Below are 13,780 nucleotides of genomic sequence, written 5' to 3'. Positions count from 1 at the left end.
ATGAGCGGGAAGTCTGCAGAGCTAACAGACGAATTACTGAAGTGCTTCCTGATTTTTAAGACTTCCCAAACATTTGAAAAGTAAATTACATCAGCAAAAGTTAACTATAAACATTTGTTAAAAACTGTAAACCTTCCACAAGTGTTCAAAAAGATGTACATAAATATACTAACTGATGAAAACCTTGAGCAGGCATGTAGCTGTGCTCATTATCATACCTCTTTACTGGCAAGCAGTAAATTACAACAACTATTACTAGCCCATTCCAACAGCAGTCTCACATTGGAATAAAAGAAATGCTTTCATTTCAGTAATGAAATGTAATTCCAGCAAGGCAGGAATGGGCTGGATAGGAACCCCTAAGCCTCCAACTCATAAATCTTCAGAGATCCTGGGCACAAGACACAGCAGAATTAGTATCTCAACTTTTCAGTTTTAACCTGCACATGATTTTCTGACTAGCAACTTGTTTGCCCAGTGCCATCTTCTGTCCTACTCTCCAGTACCTCCTCCTAATTTTCCATCATCTCCTTCACTCTTCCTTATTTTCTCCTTTTTTAAAAATTGAGATTTTCAATGTCTCCCTTCCTCCCCAGAACTCTCTTTTGCCTTTTCTCTCCTCTGTCTCCATAAAAAAAAAAAAGGGCGGATATAATTTTCAAAAACAAAATTAAAACTATACAGCCATATATATATATATATACGCACACATCATCACACAGATTATGCACGATGTATCATTTCCTCCCCCATTCTGCTGCAAGACCTCTGCTACTGCAGACAAGACTTTGCTATAGACGTGCAAAAGAACTACAAGAGCCCATAGAAGGGCCCAGTTGCCAACTGGTACAACTGCCATGAGGTACAGTGACTGCATCAAAAAAACCAAACAGTTTTTCTTGTACTCATTTCTAGACAGCACTTCACACCGGGCCAAAAAATTTCCTTTTTTGACTGAGTAAAACTAGATCTGAGTTCCTACAATTGTTCTTGCTAGGGAAGCAAGTGCTAACTTACCCAGAGCGCCTTGTTTCCAGCAATGTTAGAAGAACTTGTGTTCCATTCACTATGCAATTTTCAGTCTGTTCTCCATCAAACATATTCTTCAGGAGTTGCTCTACACATTCCTGCCTGTTGATCAACATACACACATTAGCAGTGTAAGAATTAGAAGTATTTGGCAGTTGCTTTATTCACAAAATACCCACTTCTGGGTCTTCTGGAAAGAAGGGCTGCAATTTTTTTTTTTTTTTTTTTTTTTGAGAAAGAATAAAGACATTCCTCTCTAAAGTCTCATATGACAAGACACCAGGTTTCTGAACTCGCTTACTCATCACTAAGGCAAGACCTGGTTATAAACACCTAGACTCCAAACGAAATTGTCGTTCTCCTTTATCAACAGGATATACCTCTTAGTTATAAACTGGAAGACAACCCAATTGTTAACTCAGTCAATTTAATTCATTAAAGACAATAGGAAGCTATTAGCTGATGGTCTAAAATTATCCATCAGAATCACAGAAGACAACAAACAGTGGAAGTTGACGCTTATCATTTGCCAGTGGCATAATAAGATCCAGGACCTGGAAACGGAGGCCAACAAATGCAAACTGTAAATAATATGCACATTTTTAGTAGTCTTAGCTATTATCCCCTTGAAATATATTAATCAATTCACCACCTCTTTGAGCCCTTAAACCAAGATAAAACGCCTGCCAAATACTGACAGATTTGGGGCCAGGTGGAGGGATCACCAAGTGAAGTGTTGAAGACTGTTGGAGTCAGAATGAATAATGACATTGGTCCTTTCTAGCATTAAAAATTATTCTGACATGGCCTTAGAGTTGAAGAAGAATTAGCATAAAAGTAACAGCCCACTCTTCTCTCTACTATTTACCACACTAAATGAATAATAGATATGAGGAATATGAGGTTCAGGCTGGCACTGTTACTCGTCTACAGTTACTTGACTGCAGCAGTGCCTGCTTCCACCTCTGTATTCAGATTCTTTCCCCATGCTAATTCTGAGGATGTTAATGACAGTCCTCCAAAATCCAGTACTCATCAAGTGCCTTTCTTGACTTGCTAAGTCACATGTCCAGCTAAAAACAGTATTACTCAAGTTCACAGCCTAATTTTTACTATTTTCTAACATTTGAAAAAAATCTCATTTACATTTGTATAAATAAAATATGAGATAAAAATGTAAAATACATGAATAATGCATGAGAGAAAATTATTTTAATAAGTAGCAACTAAATACACTCCATCAGCACAAGCACAAGAGGCAGAGTCAGGAAAAAGAAGTAACAGTTTACCGTGATTAACTGAATTCACTTTTATTGCATACAGCCAACAGTTATTGAAAATCTAGATTTGCTATTTATTCCATAACCTTGATCACGGCTCCTTCTTGCTGCACTAGCTGATCATTAATTCATGATTCATAGATTAAAAAAAACTTATCCAAAGATCAACAAAGGTTACCAGCAATGCTTGGAAAAATTGGCCAAGAAAAGTAATGAGATGTGACCTTCAGCAGAAAGGTAAGTTGTGCAAAACATCACTTTCATTCAAAGTATTTTTTCTTCTAAGCCGTGAAGTGGTATAATGACTCTTCAAAACGTTTTTTTAAAGTGCAAAAACGTTTTTGTTTATCTCCTGGAAGTTACAGGTAGTCCCTGAAAACATGCAAAGTGCATACATAGAGAGCACCAGGGAAGTGAAGGCAACTGGGAGGGAGAGTGAAGGGAGAGGGGGAAGAAGCTAAAGACCATCTGAGTATAGTATGAGGTAAACTTCAAATTGCAGCTTTGTATAATTCTTTGTATAATCAAGGAAACTTGCTTAAATTATACCACTGGTGTCACTGAGGCTCTCACGAAAGACCACGGGCAGCAATGTTCTGCCCCCCACACAGCAGGGTTCCACATCTCTCTCTAAAACTACCGAGAAAGTCTATGACTACCAAGAAAGTCTAAAATTACTGAAAAAGTCTGAAAGTACCGCATTCTCCATGGCCCACCACACCTCCCACCACAGTGAACCATGACCCTCATTAAAGGCCCTGGGCTTCCCAGGTGAAATGACCAAGCTGGAGCTCAACTCCAAACTTTAAAGGGCTCAAAACTGATACAGGCTTGATGAGATGCTGAAGGCTCTGCAATCAGGGATGCAATCTGCACTGAAAATCCAACGTTGTGCTATTTGACAAGAAAGCATTATGGCAGGCCATGGGACAAAAGGCCAGATCTGCCTTATTTCTGTAGGCACAGTAAAGGAAATGAAGCATTTAAGAAAGAACATTTCCCAGCAGGTACAGAGTTACACATCAAGCCCGGGGAAGATCCTGTGCACATCTGTAGAGCCCATGGCTTTTCAGTGCTTGTGTGCAGCACGATTCACATCCTGCTTTCACCTACTCACATCAGCTCCTGTCCCAACAGATGCCCCTGATATTCATGTATGAACCAACAGCTCAGAATCAGGAGAAAATAACAGCAATGTCACATAAATTAAGCAAGCTACGAGTTGACAAAAACGTGGAAAATCGGAATTTTAAGCCCTAGTTATAGATGCTATATTATTGATTGCCAGCCTCTTGTTTCATCCCTTTTCTGTCAAAGTGGTGCCTTTAGGGCTAAAAGAGCCTTTTTAGGTTTCAATCTCATGTTGAATCTCCCGTAAACGTTCTTAGGTTTGAAGCAAATGTAGGAAGCAGTAAACATGCTAACATAAATAATTTAAAGCTACATTACAAAGAAACAATGCCAAGGGAATAGAGTAAACTTTAAAAAATTAACATCTTCTGGTACACAACTCATACTTAACATTGTTTGGGAAATAACTGCTAACAAAAATAACTCTTTGAAAGCTTCTTATCAATGTATTCCCCCAGTAATACTAGAGAAGTTAGTTCTGCATTTGAAAAAAAAACAAAACCAAACTTCAAATGAAAAAACTTCTTCCAAGTTTCACTGCAAGTTGTCTGGACATAGACCCACAGGTTCTGTACAGAAGTGCTCAGCACCGCTAGCTGGGATCACAAGCATCCTTACATCCTTTTTTCAAGAGAACACCTATCAAACACAACTTAGAAAACCTGAAACACTACAAATGCTGCTTTTGCCGACTGTACACTAGTGCCATTTATCACTCGATCACATCTTTAGAAGAACCCAACACACCCCAACAGTTTCCAAATGATGGAAATCACTAGATTCCCCTCCCCACAATTATTTAGTGACAGACTACCTTCAAGTAGGTTATACAAGATCATCTGCAAACATCACAAAACATGAACCAAAACAGCTTTTCTACATTTTCCAGCCAAACTACCAGGCCTAATAAAAGACAACAGTATCTCTATTTACAAATTTGTCTGCCAAGTTTATCAATCAGAAGGTAGAAAATGATCAAACCAATTAGGTATCTGCGTTGTGATGTGCCATCTCTAAAGCATTGCACAATGTTTCTGAGACATGAGAGCTCATGATGGTCACAGGTGACCAGGCTTTGAGGAAAAAGAAGTAGCTGACACCAACTCTAGTGTATTAAGAGATCCACAGGGATGGTACACAGAGAGAGGAGATCTGAATTGTCACCATCTAGCCCTAACACCACAAATAAATGGAATGACTTTTTGAATGATCAAGGAGGGCTAGGGAGGCATTTAAAGTGTGCAGGCTTACTTCTTTCAGGGTTCAACCAAATTCATAGAATAAAACCAGGGAGATTAATGATTCAGTCTAAGTAACAGGCAGGCAGGCAATCTTTGATGAGATGTATCAGGCAGCATCTCAGCACCACCTGATCTCTGTGGAAGTGCAGGCAACCCAAGGTTCACTTAAGTTAAGAAACCTACAACTGATATTTGACTCGGGAGCCAAAACAGCATGCCAGAGGACACTGAGAGTGTGTAAGCAGACCTCAGCAAAGGTTGGAAGGCAAACTGATAGTGCCCATACAAAACAACGCGCATGGTGACATATGAGGTACTACGGTGAGAAACTCCTTCTGTTGTCACAGCATTTGCTTCCCCATTTTGAAGAACGGCAACTTGATGATCTGAAACCTGTCTATATGGTACATGCAGCATGTTCACCAGTGGGCAGTTAAGAGCCACTGATTAGCCAAGTATGACTGAATCATAGAATCATTTAGGTTGGAAAAGACCTTTAAGATCATCAAGTCCAACTGTTAACCTAGCACTGCCAAGTCCACCACTAACCCTAGTCCCTAAGTGCCATGTCTACAGGTCTTTTAAATACCTCCAGGGATGGTGACTCCACCACTTCCTTGGGCAGCCTGTTCCAATGCCCGAGAACCCTTTCGGTGAAGAAATTTTTCCTAATATCCAAATTAAACCTCCACAGAACACTGACCATGCAGGAATTTTAAGATTTGTCTTTGTGGGATTTGCCTCAACTATTGCCATCGCAGTTCACCTTTCTCCAAATTCACTATGAGTGTTTTAACACACTCGCTAGTATCACCTCATCTTGAATTAGGTTGTGAGCTTTGGGGATCACTAACCCCAATCTCCTGCCTTCATACAGAGCTACAAACCACAGAAATCTCAACAGAGGCAGTTAAGTGACGCTACAATTTAAAAGCAATATTACATGGTTGGCACAAATGCCAAGAGTTAAGCAAAGGCTTGACATGCATAGTTTGTGTCTCTAGAGAGCTATCAGTAAGTGACAATATTAGTAGCAATTAGTTTAGCAACAGTCCTCTGACAGGTACTTACGATTCCAGTGCTGTGAGAAGTGGATCAGGCTCAGGTATATCCTGGAGTTGATTGCTCTGGTCTCTGCTCAATCTTATGATATCACACAGGGTCTGCGAAGCATTTGATTGCCTCTGTAAACAATGACATAGAGCATGTTTCAGTGCTAATGTCTCTACATGGCTCGTTCTGGCCATCAGAGAAAATTTAACATCGCTGGGAATGCAAGAAACTGAATAAATCAGAATTTTTCAAAACAAGTGCTACCATGCTCTAGATTATTCATCTGTTAAATACAACATTGATGTGAATTATTAGAAGCATTAACAGATTTTAAAATCAAAGAGGTCTTCCTGAACTTAACAATTAAATGCAGTTAAAGATTTCAGAAAGTGAGGATTCTTTTTTTATCTTCCTGACCAAGTGTGTTAACTTGCAAATTTCAAATACAAGTATTTCATTCTTACTTCTCACTACTCAGGAGGTTTCCTCCATGAAGAGAATAAATGGCTTGATAAAACCCTTTACAATTTAATTACTATGTATTAAAAGGCTTTAAAGTAGTATTTTGATAAATTAATCGTCTCATTCTGGCTATCAATCAAAGACTCTCTGTAGCTACTGTATGTGTAAGATCTTATGTTGTAATTTAGCATTTATCTGTAAGATAGCACTGCTGAAGACACAAAAATCAGCATGTTACTTCCCATTTTTTCTCTCAGAAAGGGCTTTTTTTGCTGTGATGAGATGAGGGAATCATAGTGTCGGCATTAACACTACACCAAAAGAATCCTCTGCCATCCAGTTCACTTTGCTGCTGGTGCTCACAGGAACCTGTTAACAAGTGCTGCCATCCTCATCTAAGCCAAAGCAGGCCAGCTAGAGATCAACACACTTCCTTGTGTTTTTCCTGCTCAGCATCAGGGATGGCAGTCAACACCCAAATGTGAAATGATAGCGTAGGAAACTGAAACCCAGACCTAGAGCTCCTGGCTTGGATGTTTTGTGAAAATTATTGACAGAATTAAAAAAAAAAAAAAAAGCACTCAAAATTTAATACTCAGCATGTCTTTTTCATGGGCTCAGAGAACTGCATCTTGTAGATTTCACAACTGAATGCCTATTTACTTATGGTCTAAAAAGAATTGAAAGTTACAGCAAATTGGTTAATTTAAAAAGTTTTTCAACAGCCCGTTTCAAATAGCAGGTTCCTACTTAAAACCAAGGAAGTTACCACTGACTGTAGATATTGAGACGAACTGATGTAGCGGCAGAATGAACTAAGAAATTGGTAGTAAAATAAGTCAAAACCAGATTAAAAATACAACAAAATGTTTCAGTATTGAGCAACCAGAGGACAGGATGTCCACTCATACAGACCATCCTCATTATCTCCTTCCGTAAGTCACCTGGGCATTATCAAAGAGGCAGAGAGAGTATTCTGGACCTTACAGGACCCGCTACCCACAAAGACAAAACTTAAGTCTTGTCATACTCACGTCCTCATCCTGGCTTGAATGGATCAGTTCCACAAGTCTCTGAATAATCTTTGCTTCATTAAGCCACTGGAGGGAAAGGAAGGGGGAAAGAAAATCCTTGATTGATATCACAGAATTCAAAACAAGAGGATCTTCGAGAAGCTTTGCATAACACAGGCTTTTCAAGAAAGGAAAGCCCTTTCCTTCTATTTCATCATCAAAGCCACAGGCAGTATACAAACTCCCCTAGGCATAAATAGAGATGCATTTTAAATTGCATCAGCATGTACACCCTGCCCATGGAACTGAAAACCTAAATACCTTTGGAAAACATGGAATAGATCAGTCATAAACATTATCTCATCTGAAGCAGCATTAGCATATTTACCAACATGTTCTCCTACCATTTCCTATTCTTACAGTCTTACTACTGTTTACACTAAATAATTTCTCAGACTTTGAGATGACATAACAATGCTGCTGTTATACCTTGCCTCCTTGCTCTATGCCAACGTCAGACTACTTCCTGTTCTTAGTGCAAGCTGTCGCTTCACCTCCCTTCCCTGACCGCATGCAAACCAAGTATGCCATCTGCAAATGATATGTTCCAGTCTCTCCCTTCCCAGCTTCATCTGCAAGCTCAACTTCTCATTTCCACCCAACCATTTTCACTCAAATTTCTATGGTCTTCATTCTGGGCAAACTGCTAGATGTCTAACATCAATCAAACTAATCAGTCAAATCAGGCAAACTAATGCATTCTCAGTTGCTTTTGAAATAACTGACCAAACATTAATTAAAAGGTAAAAGAATTTGGAGGTTTCTGCAACGATATAATCTTCTATCACTCTTCAGATGAGTCATGGAGAAAATGAACAATCTCCTGCCTTCCACTTCTTTTTAAGAAGGCTCTCTGCATATCTTCTTCCCTTGAACGCTCATTTTTTTGTTATCTATTCACATGACTTCAACTATAATCCTTATATCGACTCTTTACCAGCTTTGCTCTAATAACCCTCCTACAGATCTCATCCTTTCCTCTCCAATGCCATGCTGAGTATGATGAATGTCTGACTTAAAACAAAAATTCCAGATCACCATTTTTAGTGACTTTTCCCATGAATAATACTGTTTTCCTACTAAGTCTGAAATGTCTGACTTTGTCTCCCTTCTGATGTACCTTATTATTGCAAAAATACTAATGTTGTCCAAAAATCTTCCCAGCATACAGCTGGGAAACCGAGTATTTCATTCAAGACCATATTTTCAGGTCTGGTTTCTGTAATTTCTTCTTCCCAACATCCAGTTTACCCAGAAGCTGAAAAACTGGGTTCCTAAGACATTTTTCCTCAACAGTCTCTCTACCAACCTATCTCCTCAGATTCTTCCACTGGTTTCTTGTTTCCCAGCATCAAAATTATCAAGACCATCACAGTAGAGTTGATCCCTGCTGTGTCTTAATACATCAGTCTTGCCATCTCCTTTCTACTAACAAAGCAACTGTTCATTCCCTCTTGGCTCATTTAGTCTGCAAGCATCTTTTATCATTTTCCTGTGCTTGGATATGACTACTGAAATACTTCTTTCAAATCCTAAGACTCAGTCTTCTGATGACAGCTCAGGTAGCTGTCAATTGGCAATTTACCAAAACAGCTTCATCAAGATGAATGAAATTCTCCTCATTTATATCTTCTAAAAACCAGCCGCTCATATCTATCAATTATGCCTACTGGTAGTCTCTGTAACAATAAAATTACCCATCTCTCCTCTCCCTTTCTCTGTGCTACATTTGCATGTTTCATTTTGCATCATCAGTCACACACCCCATGTTTGCACAGCACCACGATTACAAGCCCAGATTTTGACTGCAATCTGGGTATTCCCACACTATTAACAAATTGCACAATTTCAGTAAAAAAAACCAAACACACTTATATCCATTTTTACCTGCAAGTTTCCTTTCGTCAAATCATAAGCTCCATTGACATAGTACAGTGGGCGTTTCAGCCTGTTTGTTGCTTCGTGCAGAACCTACCTGCTAATCCGTGTCAGCAGAGGAATTTTTACCTATCGAAGTTCCATCTACCCTTACGACTTCCACAGCCCAGAAGAAAACTACTTATTAACACTCCCACATTAAATGTATTTTCTTTCCCTTGCAGAGCATAGCAAGATAAATCCCAGCCCTCCGTCATAGTTTCAACTTTATTTTGTTTCAACATTCTCCCCAAAGTCCTACATTGCTTGGGCCTAGGGGCCTTATTAATTAAAAATGGGAGTTACACAGTAAGCAAGGGTAAGAAGGTTTGCTCTTTTTTCCTGGACTGCCATAATAATGGGCTCTGGGGAGTTGGATGGCCACAGAGAGAGGTACTGAGGAGAGGGAAGCATGATCATTCATCTGAACAAAGGAATTACTGTTCCTGGGAACTGAGGGACACAGAAAATGAAATTCAAAAGCAAAAAAACCCCAACTGAAATAATCTGTTAAGATCAGAAGAGCAATACCAAAATTTGGTGAATTAAGAAGCACCTAGTAAACCTGGAAGAGATCAATTCCTCCGTCTTGAGGCTGTTGTCAAAGAGATGAACTTTGACATTCACAAGAAAAAGACTCAAATAAAAGCTGTGACACGTACAGGACTTACCTACGTGGACTGAAGTACAATAGCATTACCCTCAGCATCTCCCTTAAAAGAGTCACACCTGAAACACAAACTCTTCTGACCACATGCAACTCAGCAGCGTGTTTACTCTCACTGATGAATGACACACTTGTAAGGAATTCACGGACAGAACACTTGCACATATGTGCAACTTGAATTATTCTACAGGAAGACTGCAAGACACAGGGCCAGCAAGCAGGAGGCAGTTGATGTAGCAGTTGTTTGTTGCCTGCAAACAAACCAGGCTCCTGTGTTTGCTGCCTCCTGATTAGGGAGCATTGGGCTTCTGCCCAGCTGCTGCTGGGGAGCACATGTATCACGTATGCTCAGGCACCACAGAACAAGCGGGACATGGCAAACTGGTCCAGGCAAACTGGGACTTGGCAGTTAGTGAGGCAGTGGGCATGGAAGGGGCTGTGGAGGTGCTGCTCAAGGCTGCATGGGACTGCAAGATCTGTGCAACTGCAGTGGTGGCATGCAAGAGGGCATGGTCCCCACCACCAGCTGGGGCAACTGTATCTGGCACATGGGAGGCCTCAACCCACATGAAGCTCCTGAGTGAAGGCATGGGCAACCAGGTCACAGGCAGCAGGGAGCACCTGGTGCTTCTCCTTGCTGGAGATAATGTCCCTCACCTGCAGCAGATGCACTCTCATCAAGCCACTGTGCTGCCAGGTGATGGGAGTTATGGGCAGAGGCAAGAAGACAATGTAATATATTCTGGATGAACAGAATTTCAACAGGGGTTTTCTGCAGAGACCATGGAAACAGTCAGGTTTTCCTAGACCCTAATTTTGCATGGAAGATGAAATAGCCAGAGACTACACAGGAATTAGAGGACGGAGACTCCCAGGTCAGGAGTGGCTGGAAGCTGGGAACATGAGAAAAGCTCTTTCACCACCAGGAGATATGTGCTTACAGAATAGGCATTAACAGCTTGGCGGTAACAGGCAAGAGGAACAGGTTTCCTCAAGGGAGTCATCACAGCCACCTGAGCCTGCAACTCGCACCAACAGGAAGAGGCAGTGGCAGAGGAGCATGGCTGGAGACACCCTTCTGCGGAGAACAAAGAACCTGCTCACCACCAGATTTGCTGTTTTGACAAGCACGCTGCTTGCCAGCAGCTCAGACTCCCCCAGCGTGTGGGGAGACTGCCGAGGCTCATCCAAGCCCTTGGACGACCGCTCCTTCCTCCTGACGCCATGTGTGCACCGATACCACTGCCAACGGACATCTCAGGTGTATCACGAGAGACTACAGGGCCCTGCTAGGGTGAAGCCCTGAATCAGTCCCTGTGCTGCCCATCACATCCTTTGCCAGGTTCAACTCTGGTTGAGCTTTGGACTTCCTAACAACATCCATGTCTGCTCGGGCAGCCTCTCACTGCCACTCCTGGGTGCTCCATCCCCACTCCACCATCTCAGCGCTGTCTGTGCGTGCGTGAGCTCAGGCAGGAGTGCCCTGCTCACCCATGCAGACCTTCTCCCACGCCTGCTTGACTTTCTGCACATCGGGATGGACCACTGTGTCTAAGCACTAACTCTTACCTTTCTCTGCGATGACTTCCCTCCCACGTAACCTGCTACTAGGCTCGAGGACTGGGTAGGCCTAACAGCAGAAGTTACCAGTAAAAAATAATGAGTCAACAGTGGCAACCAGCACTCCTAAGTGTTTTAAACACTTACGTGAACGATACCACATTGGGGGGCTGCAGTTGATATGCAGGAGAGGAGGAACCTAGACAAGCTCAAGGGAGGAACCTCAGAAGTTCAAGAAAGGCAAAATGCAAGTCCTGCATGAGGGATGGATTAACAGGGTGGGAGTCAAGGAGCCAGCACTGTACCCTTGATGGCCTGAGGGCAGCCAGCAGTGCGAGAGCAGGGATTGCTCCCCTCCATTCAGTGAGACCCATCAAGATACTGGGTCAGCCTGGGGCTCACCAGCACAGGACAGACATTGCAATATTGCAGCAGGTCCCATGGAGGCCCCTGAGGTGGTCGGGGCTGGAGCACATGAGGCTGGACAAGAGGCTGAGAGTGGGGTTTGTTCAGCCCAGAGAGGAGAAGGCAAAGAGGAGACCCTGTTGTGGTCTGCGGCTGCTTAGTGGGACGGGGAGTGACGATGGAGTCAGGCTGCTCTTGGAGGTACCATGATGGGATGAGAGGCACAAAATGCAACAAGGGAAATTCCAACTGGATATTAGGAAAAAAAAATCTCCACTTGAGGGTGATCAAACACTGGAAGAGGACCCAGACAGGTCTCTGCTCCTGGAGATAGTGAAAACTCATCCAGCTAAGGCCTTGAGTAATCTATTTTAATGGGACCTGCACTGCAGAGGCAATCGTACCTTCTCAGGGTCCATAACCTGTATAACGCTATGAATGAAATTTTGAAGTCTTGCAAGGTCAATACTTAAGAAAGTCTGTTATATTAGGACATCAACAAAACTTAATTTTCTAAAACCTGATGAAAATATACCTAATAAGAGCGTGACTTTGGCTTGGATGTTCCTAATCAGCCACAGTAAAAGAAAGTTCATGCTTGATTATTTAAGATGGTCGTCAAACAAGGGACTCTGCAACAATCAACAGACCAAATTGTCTGATCTTTCAAGGATCACAATGTGAATAGTCACTTCACTGAAGTATTCACAGTAAGCCTTCCTCCACTGAGGACTGATCTTGCAGCAGGACAATTTTTATTACAAGAGAAAGATATCTGCGTTAGTCTAATCTAGCCCTGGAAGCTACTGTTTCTTTAGGGTAAAGATGGCATGAAGAATATGCCCTTTTTATTCTTGTAGTTTGTTACCTGTGAAAGCAACAGAAAAAAGCAGGACAACGTGCGGGGGGTGGGGGGGAAGTTCCGTGCTGTGATCACTACCCATGGTAGACTCTGACAAAAAGGCTACACGATACCCTGGCTACAAGAGGTGAAAACTGGAGCACCAGTTCAACCACAGTGGTACAGAGCTCACGAGGGGTTTCTACAGAAGTCACTGGCAAACCATGGTCCACGCCTGGGCACTCTTCGCCAGGACAAGCAGATTTCTCTTCAGAATCACAGGGATCACATTCTCCCAATTACCAAGGCAACCGTGTCAGGTATGTCGAATGGTGTAACCCACTCTGCAGCCCAAAGGTGGGGTTTGTCATGAGATCCCAGTGACATGCTGTGCTTCAGCTGAGCCATAGCAGGTTCTCTCCTCCGGACCTGAATCAGGAAGACAGGCTAATTCTTCTCCATGAAGATTATACAACAGAGGCTGTACTTTCTGTTACTAAGACAAGCATGAGAAGATGAAGCGCAGAAGAGATATCTACAATAACTGGATCTGCTTCACATAAATTCACAGTACATGCCAGCAAAATCAGACGTGGAATCTTCTCACAGCAGTTGTGCCTCTCTGCTTTTTTCTAGGTAAGATTTTATACTAATAACACACAGACAGAGGACAGACTTCTTTGATGTCACTTATCTGTCCTGATATTAAAAATGCTTCAAGAAGCAACCCATATCTGAACTTTCTTGCTGCACGAGAAGTAAATTATTTAAAGTCAATATTATTTCTTTCACAAATCCACAGAGACGTTCCAGGATCAAATGACACCGATCAAAGAGAATATGCTGTCATCCATCTGCACAATGTCAGATTTGTCCAAGGATATCAAAACGTAGGTGCCTGAAAGACAAGCAGGCTGGAAGGACCTCCTCAGAGGTTTCTCATGAAAACTATTCTAGTATTTCCAATTGTCAGAGTCCAGAAACAGGGAGGAGACAGAGCTGTAAAGATTCAATGTAGACAACAGTTTATTTCATTTACATTGCACCCACCCCCAGGCTGCTGAATTTGGAGGCTTCCTTGTACAGTGCTTCTGTCAAACTCAGGACAGAAGTATGGAGGA

At 41.9% G+C, this 13,780-nt stretch overlaps 1 protein-coding gene across 4 annotated transcripts in view; it reads right to left on the bottom strand.

The window, feature by feature from the left end:
* Window positions 1-13,780, bottom strand: part of PPP6R2 (protein phosphatase 6 regulatory subunit 2) — a 109,683-nt gene that overhangs the window by 33,274 nt on the left and 62,629 nt on the right. For all 4 annotated transcript variants that reach the window (XM_052790366.1, XM_052790368.1, XM_052790365.1 and 1 more), the window contains 3 exons: window positions 7,231-7,296; window positions 5,753-5,865; window positions 1,018-1,131 (listed from right to left, as the gene is read on the bottom strand). In XM_052790366.1, the coding sequence (XP_052646326.1) occupies window positions 1,018-1,131; window positions 5,753-5,865; window positions 7,231-7,296 (293 nt within the window). The remainder of the gene's footprint in view (window positions 1-1,017; window positions 1,132-5,752; window positions 5,866-7,230; window positions 7,297-13,780) is intronic.

The sequence above is a fragment of the Harpia harpyja genome, chromosome 6 (genome assembly GCF_026419915.1).
Source record: "Harpia harpyja isolate bHarHar1 chromosome 6, bHarHar1 primary haplotype, whole genome shotgun sequence".
Taxonomy (NCBI): domain Eukaryota; kingdom Metazoa; phylum Chordata; class Aves; order Accipitriformes; family Accipitridae; genus Harpia; species Harpia harpyja.
This window is presented reverse-complemented; position numbering and strand designations above follow the sequence as displayed.